Consider the following 17234-nt stretch of genomic DNA (forward strand, 5'->3'; position numbering starts at 1 on the left):
ATTCTGCTCCTATCACTTATGAACTTAGCACGTCAGGCAGCATCTCTGGAGAACCTGGATTGTGACGGTTCGAGTCGGAACCCTTCTGATGTTTAAATCTGAAGGAAGGTTCTGACCCGAAACGTCACCTATTCCTTTTCTCCAGAGATGCTGCCTGTCCCATTAAGTTACTCCGTCTTTTTGTGTCTATCAGCAAGATAAACCAGCATCTGTAATCCCTTCCTACACGATAACTAGTAGAAACTGGGAACTGCAGATGCTGGTTAATACACATAAGGACACGAGTGCTGGAGTAACTCAGCGGGTCAGGCAGCATCCCTGGAGAACATAGATAGGTGATATTTCTGGTCGGGACCCTTCTTCAGATTTCAGACTCGGAGTCTGAACCCAAAACGTCACCTATCCATGTTCTCCAGAGATGCTGCCTGACCCGCTGAGTTACTCCAGCACTTTGGGTCCTTCTGATATAAGCTTTGTTGAATTCAGACATCATTCAAGGTAGCAAAATCCTGGTCCCTTCTATCTGTCAGATAGTTTCCAGGACAGATATCTTACTTTGGCATCATGTTCGGCGTAAACATTGTGGGCCAAATGGTCCTAGGATTATCCAGAACTCAATCCTTGTAGGTCAGGTGATGAGATTAGGAAGTAAGGTGGCACGGTGGCATAGCGGTAGAGTTGCTGCCTTGCAGCCCTTGATCTGGGTTCGATCCCAACTACGGGTGCTGCCTGTACGGAGTTTGTACCTTCTCCCCGTGACCTGCGTGGGTTTTCTCCAAGATCGTCGGTTTCCTCCCACACTTCAAAGACGTACGGGTATGTAGGTTAATTGGCTTGGTAAATATAAAAATTGCCTGCTAGAGTGTGTAGGAAAGTGTTAATGAGCGGGGGATCGCTGGTCGGTGTGAATCCGGTGGGCCGAAGGGCCTGTTTCCGCACTGTATCTCAAAATTAAACTAAAATAAAACAAAGCAGAATTTAAATCCTACATCATAAAATGAATATCTCATTGTGATGGTGCAGGGGCGGCAAATGTTATCCTGCAAAAACAAGATAGCTACTTCAATATTAAGGACCTGTCCCACTTTCACGACCTAATTCACAACCTTTTTTACTCGTGGACATTTTTCATCAGGCTAGAAAAACGCCTGATGAAAATGTCCGAGGGTACTTCAGTCGACTTTGAAACAATTTGCTGCCGTGATAAGAAAAAACCTTTTCAACCAGAGGGTTGTGAATCGCGGGAATTTTCTGCCACGGAAGGCAGTGGAGGCTAATTCACTGAAGATGGGTTTCGGCCCGAAACGTTGCCTATTTCCTTCGCTCCATAGATGCTGCTGCACCCTCTGAGTTTCTCCGGCTTTTTTGTTTACCGGCCAATTCAATGGATGTTTTCAAGTGAGAGTTAGATTTAGCTCTTAGGACTAAAGGAATCAAGGGATATGGAGAGAAAGCAGGAACGGGGCACTGATTTTAGATGATCAGACATGATCGTATTGAATGGCGGTGCTGGCTCGAAGGGCCGAATGGCCTACTCCTGCACCTACTTTCTATGTTTCTATGTATCAGAGAAATGATGAGGCTCCAGTTAGCCACACTGATCCAAAGTACGTTAGAGCAACTGAAAACAAGAACCTGATTTGTTCAGTATGCACACACACAGCTGCCTTCAGTTGGCAGTTTATACACAGTTTTAAAGAGTATGCCAACTTAAAACAGCTGTGAGCCGACTTGTTCAGGGACCCAGGAGTAAAATATAAGAAGCTAATATTTGAGCTTGGTATGCATTTAAGTTATATTTTAGAAACAAGTGGTCTCACGTAACAAGTCATTGGATATGAACATAAAAGCTTTGACAGACAGGAACACACCATGTTTTGATGGCCAGACAAGGATATATAACAAAATGGTTCTGTCCCCTGCCTGAACTGATCAATAAGAGAAAAACCAACTTGGCAAATAGGGAAAAGTGGCAAAGATAATAGAGTCGCTGCCTCACCGCACCAGAGACATGGGTTCAATCCTGACCTTGGGTGCTGTCTGTGTGGAGTATGCACGTTCTCCTTGTGACCGCGTGGGCTTCCTCCAGGTGCTCCAGGTTCCTCTCACATCCCCAAAATGCGGCAGATGAATTGGCCATTGAAAACTGCTCTTGTTGCGCAGGTGAGTGGTGAACTTTAGTTTAGTTTAGAGTTTATATTTAGTTAATATTTGTATTCTGTTTGTATTTGTATTCTTTTTTATGTGCTGCATTGGCAAAAAGAATTTCACTACACCTAGGTGTATGTGACAATAAATACAACCTTTGAACCTTTGAGGTACGGCGCGGAAACAGGCCCTTCGGTCCGCTGGCGATCCCCGCACATTAACACAATCCTACACACACTAGGGACAATTTACATTTATACCAAGCCAATTAACCTGTACAACTTTAGAGTGTGGAAGGAAACCAAATATCCCAGGGAAAACCCACGCAGGTCACGATGAGAACGTACAAATTAATAATAATAATAATAATGGATGGGATTTATATAGCGCCTTTCTAATACTCAAGGCGCTTTACATCGCATTATTCATTCACTCCTCAGTCACACTCGGTGGTGGTAAGCTACTTCTGTAGCCACAGCTGCCCTGGGGCAGACTGACGGAAGCGTGGCTGCCAATCTGCGCCTACGGCCCCTCCGACCACCACCAATCACTCACACACATTCACACACATTCACACACAGGCAAAGGTGGGTGAAGTGTCTTGCCCAAGGACACAACGACAGTATGCACTCCAAGCGGGATTCGAACCGGCTACCTTCCGGTTGCCAGCTGAACACTTAGCCCATTGTGCCATCTGTCGTCCCTAATTCCGTACAGACAGCGCCTGTACTTTGGAGTTTAAGAGGGAACTGCAGATGCTGGAAAATCGAAGGTAGACAAAAATGCTGGAGAAACTCAGCGGGTGCAGCCGCATCTATGGAGCGAAGGAAATAGGCAACGTTTCGGGCTGATGGTCAGATGGTAGTTAGGATGCAACCCGGGTCTCTGGCGCTGTGAGGCAGTAGCACCACCACCATGCCCCCCAAAATGCGGAGAATTTGTTTTTTAAATGGATTAACGTGTGATAAATGTACTGTGGACTCAATGGGCCAAAGGACTGTTTCCATACTGTATCTTTCTATGGTTAAGATCGTGTCTTGCCGTCCTAGGTAGCATTTCCTCTCATTGGTCATTTTGATACAAATACATCTATTGATGCTCCTGAACACATCATCAGTGATGTAACCTGGGGTCATTGGGTGTTTCGGGTCTTTCAACATCAGACACCCTCACCCAGGCAACCCAGCCGCGGTTGATCAGACCACGACTTGTGTTCAGGTAGCACTCACTCCTGCATATGGACCTTCTCTCCTGATCCAGAGCCATCTCTAGGCCTTCTCCGCTGCCTCTGTGGTCAAAGCCAACCAGTGAATTCAGTCGGCCTGAAAAGATCAACTTGAAAACACCTGTGATGAATTCCTCTGAGCTGCCCAGCAGTGATGTCTTCCCCATGGGCAGGTCATTACCCTTCTATGCAAGCTGGTGGTTGCAAAATGATCAATTGTCTGGGGAATGTGAAGTTTCACTCGATAAGTCTTTTGTAATACAATGACTTTGTGGATTTACGAGCTTCTTAATTCAATATGTATAACTTAGGAGCGTCTTAATGTGTTACATATAATCTATTTTACATAGAACATAGACCAAAATCTGTGCTGAACATTGTGCCAAGACAAACTCCAATTTGACTGCATATAATCCACATCCATTCATTGCACATCCATGTGCCTCAAGTCTCCTAAATGCTACAATCGTATCTGCCTCAACCACAAGGTGCTCACCACCCTCTGTGTAAAAAACCCAATATTTCCAGCAGTCTACTTGAAAATTTTCAAACCAGCTTGCAACCAGCACTAAAGACAAGACACAAAATGCTGGAGTAACTCAGCGGGACATGCAGCATCTCTGGATAGGAGGAACGGGTGACGTTTTGGGTCGAGACCCTTCTTACAAACATTTGTACTATCATTTCCAGTTATTCCCTTGAAATGTTGAATGGACTCGAAAGGGTCGCAGGATGAACATGGCTTCAACAATTGTCAACAGGTTCAAGAAAGCTTTTATGGGATACTAGACTAAGTGGGACCCATTGGGTCACATTTACTTGGGTGGGGCACAAAGTCTCCAGAGGTTTCCATTCAGGTATCCTAAGTGGGACAGGGGCATGACTGCTCAGGCGTGGCTCATTCCCCCTCGTCCATGAGCACTCCCTCCCCCTCCTCTTCATGTGTGAAGGGAGTGGGGTGTGTAGCGGGCAGGGTGTGGTGTGGGAGGGGAGGAGGGGTGTGTGTGGACAGGGAGGTGTATGGGGGGGAAGAGGGGGGGGGTGTGGGGGGGAGGGGGTGGGTGTGGGGGCGGGGGGTGGGTGGTATCAGGGGGAGGTGTGTGGGCAGCGGGGTGTGTATGTGTGTGGGGGGGGGAGTGTGTGTGGGGGTGGTTGTGTGGGGGGGGGGGGGTGTTGGCTGGGGGGGAGTGGGAGAAAAGACAGGGGAAGAGCCATGGGGGAGAGGGGGGCATCACGGGGGAGGGGCGGGGCGGAGCCAGCGAGGTGGACCAGAGGGGTAGTGGCTGGAATTGGCGTTGCGATGGGAACTCACTGCGGGCGCTGGTCGTTCTCCTCACCCAGGATCAGATTCTCCGCTTTCCATTTGGCGACATCTCTGACTCCGGGTTAGGCTGGTTCTCCCACGCTGGGCTGGGTTGGCTTGGGGGCGGGGCGGAGAATTGGGGAGGGGCTGCTCGGAGCGGGGCTGGGTTGGGTTCGGCTCGGGGCGGGGCTGCTAAGGGAGGGGCTGCTCGGGGCGGGGCTGATCGGGGCTGGGCTGGGCTGGGCTGGGCTGGGCTGGGCTGGGCTGGGCTGGGCTGGGCTGGGCTGGGCTGGGTTGGGCTGGGCTGGGCTGCTTCGGGTCCCTCCGAAAGTCCAGTTGGAAACCTCCGCCGGCCTTCCTCAGCTCCAGTAAAGATGCGATGGCACAGGAAGGGACGGACCGTCCCGGGGAGTGACAGGGGAAGAGACTAATCCGTGCTCTGCTGACTGGCAGGGGAAGAGGTCGATCTGCGCACACGCGGCTTTTGAGATTTTTAAACCTCGCTAACTTTTACGACATTCAACCGATCGGAACGAAGCTTGGTGGACTCGCAGCACAGGAGAACGGTGAGTGAACTGGCGAAAAATCGTAGCCCTATCGCGAACCGTTTTTTGCACAAATAGAAAGACCGCTAAACCGGTAGATAACAAGTTCAGAGTTTTAGTTATTTCTCGATAGCCAAGTGCAATATTAGAATTTTTTTGCTGGGCTTCGTCTCAAAAATATAAAGAGTGCCAACTGACCTGCCCTTTGGAGCTCTCTTCATCTCTGCGCTGGTGAAACACAAAGCCTTCCTTGCAGGATACGGTGCACTGGTCCCCATTGTAGTGGCCTGCCCCTGTACAATTCAGCACTGCGTTTTTAAGCTTCAGCTCCTGACAGTCGGTGGCTTCACAAGAATAGTGGACACAGCTGAAAGAGGAAAGAAAGAACTTATGGACTAAGTATAGAATAAAATGGCCTTAATCTAGCACCTCCTTTATCTTCATGTCCAATCATACAATCTTGAAGTAGATGGTTTGTGATGGTGTACTAGGCCATTGTTAAATGTGGGCGAGGTGAAAATGAGTTACAGACAACGAGACTCAACAAGATGACTTTGAAGCTAGCAGAACGCATCCCCGGGCGCGTGCTCAGGGCCTGTGCTGCGCAGCTGACAGACGTCTGGACTGACATCTTCAACCTGTCACTTGCCCAAGCAGTTGTCCCCACGTGCCTTAAAACCACCTCCATCGTGCCAGTGCCAAAACACTCCACTGCGGCAAGCCTCAACGACTTCCGCCCAGTTGCACTTACCCCCATCATCACCAAGTGCTTCGAGAGGCTGGTCCTGGCACACCTCAAAAGCTGCCTACCCCCCACACTGGATCCCTATCAGTTTGCCTACCGCAAGAACAGGAGTACGGAGGATGCCATCTCAACGGCACTTCACTCCGTCCTCTCCCACCTCGACAACAGAGACACTTACGTAAGAATGCTGTTCATCGATTACAGCTCAGCATTCAACACCATTATACCATCAAAACTGATCACCAAACTCGGTAACCTGGGCATCGACCCCTCCCTCTGCAACTGGATACTGGACTTTCTAACCAACAGACCCCAGTCTGTTAGGTTAGACAAGCACACCTCTTCAACCCTCACCCTGAACACCGGCGTTCCACAGGGCTGTGTGCTGAGCCCCCTCCTCTACTCCCTCTTCACCTACGACTGCACACCTGTACATGGTACTAACACCATCATCAAGTATGCAGATGATACAACGGTGATTGGCCTCATCAGCAACAACGATGAGTCGGCCTACAGGGAGGAGGTCCAGCACTTAGCAGCATGGTGCGCTGACAACAACCTGGCCCTTAACTCCAAGAAGACCAAGGAGCTCATTGTAGACTTCAGGAAGTCCAGGGGCGGCACGCACACCCCCATCCACATTAACGGGACGGAGGTGGAACGTGTTTCTAGCTTCAGGTTCCTGGGAGTCAACATCTCCGATGACCTCTCTTGGACCCACAATACCTCAACTCTGATCAAGAAGGCTCACCAGCGTCTCTTCTTCCTGAGGAGACTGAAGAAGGTCCATCTGTCTCCTCAGATCCTGGTGAACTTCTACCGCTGCACCATCGAGAGCATCCTTACCAACTGCATCACAGTATGGTATGGCAACTGCTCTGTCTCCGACCGGAAGGCATTGCAGAGGGTGGTGAAAATTGCCCAACGCATCACCGGTTCCTCGCTCCCCTCCATTGAGTCTGTCCAAAGCAAGCGTTGTCTGCGGAGGGCGCTCAGCATCGTCAAGGACTGCTCTCACCCCAACCATGGACTGTTTACCCTCCTACCATCCGGGAGGCGCTACAGGTCTCTCCGTTGCCGAACCAGCAGGTCCAGGAACAGCTTCTTCCCGGCGGCTGTCACTCTACTCAACAACGTACCTCGGTGACTGCCAATCACCCCCCCCACCCCCCGGACACTTATTATCACTTATTATTATTTATTCAAATCATTTGCTATGTCGCTCTTCCAGGGAGATGCTAAATGCATTTCGTTGTCTCTGTACTGTACACTGACAATGACAATTAAAATTGAATCTGAACCTGAATCTGAATATGAGAACGACTTGGGTGGAGGACGGACAAAGAGAGAGGGGATGCAAGGGTTACTTGAAGTTAGAGAAATCAATATATTGTTATAGTTAGATTGGTATGAAGCAAGATATCTGCCACAAGTTGTACGGTGCAGATGTCAAGGGTTCAAGTGTTGAAAGCACCCGTTGACGGATGCGGATTTTAACAATCTTTCTTCTTTGCAGTTATGTTATTTATTTCCTAGTTGCACGGAATGTGCACAAAATCTTGTCGTGTTGAACAGGTAAATTGTTAGTTGGAACGTAAGGGCCGTGGGGTCCATTTATTCTGTGCATTTTCAAGCGAAGAAGTTTTGGCAGTCAATTTATAACATTAAAAGATATAGAACTACACCTGCACACCAGATACATGTGAGCTGAGCAGAACACCTGCATACCATGGTGGCACAGCAGTAGAGTTGCTGCCTTATAGCTCTTGCAGCGCCAGGGACCCGGATTCGATCCCGACTACGGGTGCTGTCTGTACGGACTTTGTACGTTCTCCCCGCGACTTGCGTGGGTTTTCTCCTAGATCTTCAGTTTCCTCCCACATTACATAGAAACATGGAAACATAGAAATTAGGTGCAGGAGTAGGCCATTCGGCCCTTCGAGCCTGCACCGCCATTCAATATGATCATGGCTGATCATCCAACTCAGCCAATTACATCCAGGTTTGTAGGTTAATTGACTTGGTATAATAATAATAATAATGGATGGGATTTATATAGCGCCTTTCTAATACTCAAGGCGCTTTACATCGCATTATTCATTCACTCCTCAGTGACACTCGGTGGTGGTAAGCTACTTCTGTAGCCACAGCTGCCCTGGGGCAGACTGACGGAAGCGTGGCTGCCAATCTGCGCCTACGGCCCCTCCGACCACCACCAATCACTCACACACATTCACACACATTCACACACAGGCAAAGGTGGGTGAAGTGTCTTGCCCAAGGACACAACGACAGTATGCACTCCAAGCGGGATTCGAACCGGCTATCTTCCGGTTGCCAGCCAAACACTTAGCCCATTGTGCCATCTGTCGTCCGGTATAATTGTAAATTGGTCCTAGTCTGTGTAGGATAGTATTAATGTGCGGGGATCGCTGGTCGTTGCAGACTTGGTGGGCCGAAGGGCCTGTTTCCACGCTGTATCTCGAAACTAAACTAAGCTAGACCACAAACAGAGTTGTATTTTCCTAACATAAAGGCACTCAGAGCGCTTTCTGTGCTTCTACTCAACCAGAGCAATGCAGGGATCAAATTTAGCTACAAAGACAGCTTTTCTTTTAAGAGTCCTGTGAGGATCCCTTTTAAATCTGTGTCGATTATAAGAATGTGACCTCTTCATTTCAAAAACTGGATAGCTCAAGTGCACAAATTTAATAGCTCTGAATATCGTTTTACTGCACACTAGTACAGTAATCTTCTTGTAGAAAGCTGCAAATAATTACTTCTGATGATAGATCCCAAAGGACTTTCCCATTTATCAACCTGGAATTCTCCTGGAGACTATAAAATGCATCAAATATTCCAACAGGTTTGCATTCCTGTAAGTAATCCAAACCTATCCATGGGGATTATTTAATCGGTTGTCATTCTCTCTCGCTATCTACTGTTTTCCTCCCCTCCCACAGGTTTATTTTCATTTTAACTTGTCTCGCTGTTTACTTTAATATTCATCTGGACTTCAACATTTATTTTTGCACCTGACCCAGTCTCCAAGCCGAAACTGTTTTATTGTGTGCCCCCCATCGCCCAGAAGCTTAGAAGGTTAGTTTGTTCCCGATTTCCCATTCAGGGCGGCACGGTGGCGCAGCGGTAGAGTTGCAGCCTCGCAGAGACCAGGGTACGATCCTGACTGTGGGCGTTAGTCTCTATGAGGTTTGCACGTTCTCCCCGTGACTGGGAGCGTTTCGTCTCCGGCTTCCTCCCACATTCCAAAGACGTACAGGTTTGTAGGTTAATTGGCTTCAGCAAAAATTGTAATTTGTCCCTTGCATGGAGCAGTCGTGTGTGCTAGTGTAATGGGGTTCGCTGGTCGGCGTGGGCCAAAGGGCCTGTTTCCCCGCTGTATCTCTAAGCTAAACTACATCAAAAGAGGATATCCACCATGTCACCAGACTAATGACTACTAGAAAGCAGGAGGATTGAACAGAGGATGGACAAGAAATGTTCCTTCTGATATTTTGTTCTTATTCGCTGCCAATATAAATAATGTTCTCTGAGATAATTTGTTGTGACTTCAGAATTTTGGTTAATTGCACTGGGTAATGTAATAGGGCTCGCCACCAGTGACTTTGAATAAACTGTATAAAATAACAGCAGAGAATTATCACAACAGCTGGTCATAGTGTCATAGAGTGATACAGTGTGGAAACAAGCCATTCGGCCCAACTTGCCCACAACCGGCCAACATGTCCCAGCTACACTAGTCCCACCTGCCTGCGTTTGGCCCATATCCCTCCAAGCCTGTCCTATCCATGACCTCCTCAACACTTCTCAGCTCACGTCCTGTAGACAATAGACAATAGGTGCAGGAGTTGGCCATTCGGCCCTTCGAGCCAGCACCGCCATTCAATGTGATCATGGCTGATCATTCCCAATCAGTACCCCGTTCCTGCCTTCTCCCCATATCCCCTGACTCCGCAATTTTTAAGAATGAACACCTTGCCATTCACCTGATTGTTGATCTTCATGTTGCCCCTCTGCCCCCCCCCCCCCCCCCCCGACGTCCCTCCCCCCAACAAATTGAAGCTTTTTGGCACAGCGGGTGGAGCTGCTGCCTCACCGCCAGAGACCCCACTGAGTTACTCCAACATTTTGTGTCTATCTGCAATTGAAGCCAGCATCTGCAGTTCTTTCCTACATGTTTCTTTTTTTTTGTGTTTTTTTTTTTTGTTTATTTTATTAGAAGTTAATACAATACAAAACAATACAGTGGCACCTAATTTTAGGTGCCAACTATGTCATACCGTAATCCATTCTATGTACAACCTCTAGTTTTATGTTATGAGTAGGCAAGACAAGAAAAAGAAAACAATAGAAAGGGGAAAGAGTGGAAAAATAGATGGTAGAGAGTAGAAAAATGTGAAGTGTGGATATAAAAAAAATAAAAATAAAAAAATAAAATAAAAAAGAAAAGGTGGAAAGTAGAAATAGAAGAAAAGGCCCCTTAAAAGAGAATTTTTCAAATCTATATTCGGAGATGTAGATCTATCCACGTCATGAACTGAAATCTCCTACATGTTTCAATACTGATTTCTGCAACTTCAATAAACCCTCGCTTTCCCTCTCTCTCCGTCCGACCCCCACCCTCGTTCTCCGACCAGTTTCACTGTCCTCCTGATACATTTTACCCTCTGTGTGCCTCGTTGTCACCTTCCCCTCATGTGCACGTTTCCAATCGCACTGTGCCTTCACTCCTCAAGTAAAGCTTAGTTCTGGGACATAGAACAGTACAGCAAAGGGACAGGCCCTTCGGCCCACAATACCTGTGCCAAATATGATGCCAAGTTAAATTAGTCTCCTCTGCATGTACACGATGTAGCTCTGCTGTTATCAGGCAACTGACCCATCCTGACACTGACTCCAGAGAGCGGTCCTGAACTACTATCTTTGATCAGACTTTGCTGACTTTACCTTGCACTAAATGTCATTCCCTCATCATGTATCTCTACACAGCCAGTTGCTTGATTGTAATCATGTATTGTCTTTCTGTTAACTGGTTAGCATGCAACAAAAGCTTTTCACTGTATCCCCGGGACCCATGACAATAAACTAAACTAAACTAAAATAAACTAAATAAATAAAGATTCATTCATTCATTCATTCACACATTCATTCATTCATTCACACATTCATTCATTCATTCATTCATTCATTCATTCATTCATTCATTCATTCATTCATTCAATCATTCATTCATCCAGGCACCCACCATGCTCTGTGTAAAAGAAAACTTGCCCCGCTCATCTCCTTTAAACATTACACCTATTCACCTTAAAACCATGTCCTCCAGCCGTTGACATTTCTACCGAGAGTTCTGATTGTCTGTCTACCTTATTATGCTAAATTTTAAGAAAAAAAATAGAACTCCCATTGTAGCAGATTATATGCAATGGTATATCTGGTGCAGCGGGAGAGTTGCTGTCTTACAGCGCCAGAGACCCGGGTTCCAACCTGACTACAGGTGCTTGTCTGTACGGAGTTTGTACATAGAAACATAGAAAAATAGGTGCAAGAGTAGGCCATTCGGACCTTCGAGCTAGCACCGCCATTCATATGATCATCTAAAATCAGTACCCCATTCCTGCTTTCTCCCTATATCCCTTGATTCCTTTAGCTCTAAGAGCTAAATCTAACTCTCTTTTGAAAACATCCAGTGAATTGACCTCCACTGCCTTCTGTGGCATGGAATTCCTCAGATTCCCAACTCTCTGGGTGAAAAAGTTCTTCCTCATCTCGGTCCTAAATGGCCTACCTCTTATTCTTAAACTGTGACCCCTGGTTCTGGATTAAACTGTGACCCCGGGTTCTCCCCGTGACCAGCGCGGGTTTTCTCCGAGATCTTTGGTTTCTTCACACATTCCAAAGAAGTGCAGGTTTGTAGGTTAATTGGCTTGGTATAAATGTAAAAGAATTGTCCCTAATGTGTGTAGGGTAGTGTTAGTGTGCGGGGATCGCTGGTCGGTGCGGACTCGGTGGGTCAAAGGGTCTGTTTGTGCACTTTATTTCTGAACTAAACTAAACTAAAAACTCGACTACTTATGTTTTTCACCATGCAAAACATGGTCATACAAAACACTATCGTACACCAATGCATTTGAATTAAATATCCGGTCATTCTTGACTATAATTGTACAAGCATTGCCAACCAGGCAGCTACTTGGCTGCGTAATCCGCCAAAGCTTGGCACAACCAACTTACTTTTTCCTAAATATTAAGGTATTTTTGTAACACTGAGTGCAAGAAGTAACTGCTTCAATTGAAAGAAGATTAAATCTTACAGTGAAAATCAATGTAAAATATATCATAGGTTCGAACTTCACTAAAGGGGTAAAAGTAAAGGCCCTGTCCCACCATGCGAGTTTACCCAATAGCTCTCCCGAGTTAAAAAAAAATCAAACTCGTGGCAAGTACGTAGCGGGTACGTCGGAGCTCGTGGATGTCACGTAGCGGCTCGTAATGCTAACGGCAGGTACTCGGGAAACACGGAAACTTGTGACGTTTTTTCAACAGTGTGAAATATTTCCAAGAGTAAAAAAATACTCGTGATGAAGTACCACGAGTTTGATTTTTTTTTAAACTCGGGAGAGCTCTTGGGTGAATTCGCATAGTGGGACAGGGGCTAAATGTTGGCTTGCCCACATCGACCAACATGTCCCATCGACACTCATCCCACCTACCTGCATTTGACACATATCCCCCTATACCTACTCTATCCATGTACCTGTCTAAATGTTTCTTAAATGTTGAGATAGTACCTGTCTCCACTACTGTACCTCCTCCAGCAGCTCGTTCCATGCACCCACCACACTTTGTGTGAAAATGTCACCCCTCACATTCTTATTAAATCTTTCCCCCTTCACCTTAAACCTATGACATATGGTTCTCAATTCTCCTACTCTGGGCAAGAGACTGTGTACGTCTACCCGATCTGTTCCTCTTATGATGTTGTACACCTCTGTGTTAGGCAACAGAAAGCCTGCCCCGTTATTCTTCTCCATCCTAGTGCCCAGCTTGGGGGGCTGAGGCCAGGAGGGACATTCAGGACTCGTGCCCCAGGCAGTCAGCTCAGTACACTCCAAATTGAACCTGTTGACATTTGCGTATGAAGGAACTGCAGATGCTGGTTTATATCGAAGATAGACACAGATGGCTGGAGCAGCTCAGTGGGTCGGGCAGCGTCTCTGGAGAAATGGAACAGGTGACGTTTCGAAGGGTTCTGGCCTGAAATGTCACTGTCCTATTTCTCCGGAGGTGTTGCATGACCCGCTGATGTGCGCTCCAGCGTGCAAAGTTATCAGAGACGTATAGTGATGCAACGGGGTCAAGGAAAGAGCATTCACGTCACGGCCCTGTTTCCACCAATCTTCCCACCACCACACACAAGAAGCACAAGAAGCGACGATGCCGAGATGTGTGTTCAGCTCCGACTGGACAACTTCTAATCTTGTATGTGGACTCGATAAGAAGAAGTGATGCAACAGGCCCTTCGGCCCAACTTCCCCACACCAACCAACATGTCCCATCTACACCAGTCCCACCTGCCTGCGTTTGGCCCATATCCCTCTTAACTTAACCTATCCATGTACCTGTCTAAATGTTTCTTAAATGTTGCGATACTATCTACCTCAACTACCGCATCCGGCGGCTCGTTCCATACACCCACCACCCTTTGTATGAAAAAAAGCCCCCTCACATCCTTATTACATTTTTCCCCCTTCACCTTAAACCTACGGTTCTCAGTTCTCAGTTTTGTGTGTCTATCTGTGGGCTTTTGCGTTGGTCCCGATGGGACAGTTTTTTTGTCGTATCCTCTTCTTGAAAGAGATTAAAAATACTCTTCCGGTTCTGCATGTCGGGAATAAGCGGCTAAAGGTTCGGCTACCCCGCGGTGGGTGGATTCTGCCGACATCATTATTTCATCTGGGAACCCACTGATTAACACAGAGTTTAGAAAAAAAAAAAAAGGTGCTATCAAGGCTCACCTCTGCTCCGTGGGGTTGTACATCTGACTGCTTTGGCAGCTACTAATTGTAATGGGGTCAAAGTTGTGGAAGGAACGCAGGGCCACCCCAGAGATGGCGATGTATGGAGACTCGAAGGTAATTAGGATGGCGGTGGTCCTGTAGAATGGCTTGCTGAGGTCGTGAATGACAGGGATAACGAGGGGGTTGTTCCAGCAGTTTACGAGATGCATTCCTGCGGAAAACAAAGGGCAGGAGACAAACACCAGTCTTTAGAGATCAGCAAGGCAGCGCAGTCTTTGCAACTGCAAATCTTCATTCAAGGAAAACCCATTTTAACCCGACAGTATTGAAATGGAGAAAATGTCTTTACTTTCAATGCGTTAAAAGACAAGCCCACAGCAAACATGGTTTTTCCGAGTTTATAAAAGATCGGGAAGAAATAAAATGGTGCTGCAACGGTGGGGATCCGCATTTATTCTGATCTGTTACTTTATTATTGTTAAAATGTGCATTTGTATATGTGATATGTTTGTATTGTGAACACATTAGCTGCCAAGGGGTGTTTAGGGAGGCTGGGTAAGGGTTATTTTGTTATTATATATTTTTTTTAAATGGAGGGAAATGTAATGCAATACGTCAGATATTTTTTATTCCTCAAATAAAAATATTTTACATTTTTTCCTCCAAATGCATTTTTTCCTCCAAAAAATGGTGCTGCATTGATTTTTGCAATGGTACCCTCCCCCCCCCCCCCCCCCCCCCCCCCCCCCCCATGTTCACAAACCCAGCCATCTGCCCTTGGATTGCTGTATCTGACATCATACCTACCTGCTATTTTTGGTATGCACTAATTAAACAAAACCTTTTCGGCAATGATAGCTCTCTTTTCCTTTGGGTGGCTTTGAGAAGCTCGAACAGATGTCCCCGCAAATGCGATGTACGCCAGGGGTCCCACACACACACACACACACACACAGAAAAAACCTTCAAAACCCACACAGGTTTAGTGCAGGGGAAAGCAATGGCGAAAGCAGGGTTGTTTTACAATTTGTTTTACAGACAGGCAGGTCTACCATTAAAACTGTCCTTTCCAAAAGGCCAGTGTCACCTCCCCCCATTCACATCTGTGTGACCTACTAGTTAACGATGTTTAAGAAGGAACTGCAGATGCTGGAACATCGAAGGTGGACAAAAATGCTGGAGAAACTCAGCGGGTGAGGCAGCACCTATGGAGCGAAGGAAAAAGGCACGTTTCGTTGCCTTTTTCCTTCGCTCCATAGATGCTGCCTCACCCGCCGAGTTTCTCCAGCATTTTTGTCTACCTACTGATTAAAGATGGTTTATTTTCCTTCCGAGCTTTTCTGCTGTTAGTGAAACACAGAATTAACTGCACCTTAACGGAAAAGAGAAGGTGGGGTTTAACCCGTCTGAAGATGGGTTTCGGCCCGAAACGTTGCCTATTTCCTTCGCTCCATAGATGCTGCCGCACCCGCTGAGTTTCTCCAGCTTTTTTGTGTACCGTGGGGTTTAAATATTGGGCGGCAGTGGTTTAAAGTAGCGTGCGTTTTGTTTTACACTGTGACATAAGGGAATTGTTTTGTGACTGTCGAGGATAAGCATGCTGATGTACCCTGACATCCATCAGGAGAACCACCAGCACCAATGCCGGCCATTTACCCAGCCAAGTCTCTTCTGCCGCCCCGTTACTCAAGCTGCGATCTTAATGAAGAGTGAAATAGGCTGGAAGCACAGAATGGCCTCTTCCATTTCCGAAGCATCTGAAATCCATCAGCTTGCCCTCACTCGAAAAACAGATTGAGAATGGGTCATTCTCCTGAGGAAAATCTTCATGCATTTTAAAGATATATGGTATAATCTTGTGGACGAAGTGACTTTCCGTGTGTGTGAGTGCGTGTGTGTGCATGTGTGTGTGTGAGTGCGTGTGTGTGTGTGTGTGTGAGTGCGTGTGTGTGTGTGTGCGTATGCGTGTGTGTGTGAGTGCGTGTGCGTGTCTGTGTGTGCGTGTGCGCGTGTGTGTGTGCATGTGTGTTTTTGCATGTATTTTTGCGTACATGTATGCATATTTGCTTGTATTTGTGTGTCTATGTGGTGTGTGTGCGTGCACTTGCATGCGTGCATGTGTATTTAACTGGGTGTGCCTGTGTGCGCGTGCACCTGTGCATGCATGTTTGTTCATGTGTGTGTGTGTGCGCGTATGTGTGCATGCATGAATGTGCGTGTGTGTGTGCATATGTGTGTGTGCATGCATGTACGTGCGTGCATGTGCGTGTGTTTGTATGTGTGTGTATATACGCATGCTCTTGTATCTGTGTGTGTGCATGTGTGGGCATGTGCACTTGCATGCGTGCATGTGTATTTAACCGGGTGTGCCCGTGTGTGTGCGTGCCTGTGTGTGAGTGAGAAAATGAGAGATTGCCTCACTTGGTTTTCCTTTCACCCCTTTCACTTGCAGCCCTTTGTGTGAGTTCTATTCCCAAAGTACTGTATATGCTTGTGGTCCAGTACCCTGGGACCACTCCACTAATTGAGCCATTTGAACTTCCTTCAGGCCTGGAGATAACGACATCCTTTCTAAATATGATCCCTTTGTGCTTTGTGGAAGAAAAAAAGACTTACCCAGGTCATGATTCTGATCCTTTGTGTCAACCAACTGAACTGCGATTGATTCTTGCTTTTGATCCATGACGGTAATTCCATCAGTAGCCAGGTGAACAATGACAGCAGCAGCCACCATAGGCTGAGCAAAGTAGGCCTCATTAGGGAGAAAAAAAGTTGACAAGGATTAGCGTTTAGTTTCGTTTCGTTTAGAGATACAGCACGGAAAATCGCCCCTTCGACCCACCGAGTCCACGCCGACCATCGATCACCCGTTCACGCCAGTTCTATGTTGTCACACTTTCACCTCAGCTAACTCCACGCTAGGGGCAATTTACAGGGGGCCAATTAACCTACTGACCCGCACGCCTTTGGGATGTGGGAGGAAAGAGGAGCAACCCAGGGGAAGCCCACCCGGTCACAGGGAGAACGTGCAAACTCCACACAGACAGCGCCTGAGGTCAGGATCGAACCCGGGTCTCTGGCGCTGTTAGATTCTGTCTAAGAGTAAAAGGGTTGGGATGTTATTTGAGGGAAAAGTTCGTAAGTTACAGGAGCAGAATTAGGCCTTTCAACCCATCAAGTCTACTCCGCCATTCAATCATGGCTGATCTATCTTTCCCTCTCAACC

The 17234-nt window shown here is 47.0% G+C and overlaps 1 protein-coding gene across 2 annotated transcripts in view; it reads right to left on the reverse strand.

Annotated features, from left to right (window-relative positions):
- Positions 1–17234, reverse strand: part of pappa (pappalysin 1) — a 248804-nt gene that overhangs the window by 101716 nt on the left and 129854 nt on the right. For both annotated transcript variants that reach the window (XM_033049105.1, XM_033049104.1), the window contains exons 12-14: positions 16625–16760; positions 14006–14219; positions 5420–5588 (exon numbers count right to left, since the gene is read on the reverse strand). In XM_033049105.1, the coding sequence (XP_032904996.1) occupies positions 5420–5588; positions 14006–14219; positions 16625–16760 (519 nt within the window). The remainder of the gene's footprint in view (positions 1–5419; positions 5589–14005; positions 14220–16624; positions 16761–17234) is intronic.

The sequence above is a fragment of the Amblyraja radiata genome, chromosome 32 (genome assembly GCF_010909765.2).
Source record: "Amblyraja radiata isolate CabotCenter1 chromosome 32, sAmbRad1.1.pri, whole genome shotgun sequence".
NCBI lineage: Eukaryota > Metazoa > Chordata > Chondrichthyes > Rajiformes > Rajidae > Amblyraja > Amblyraja radiata.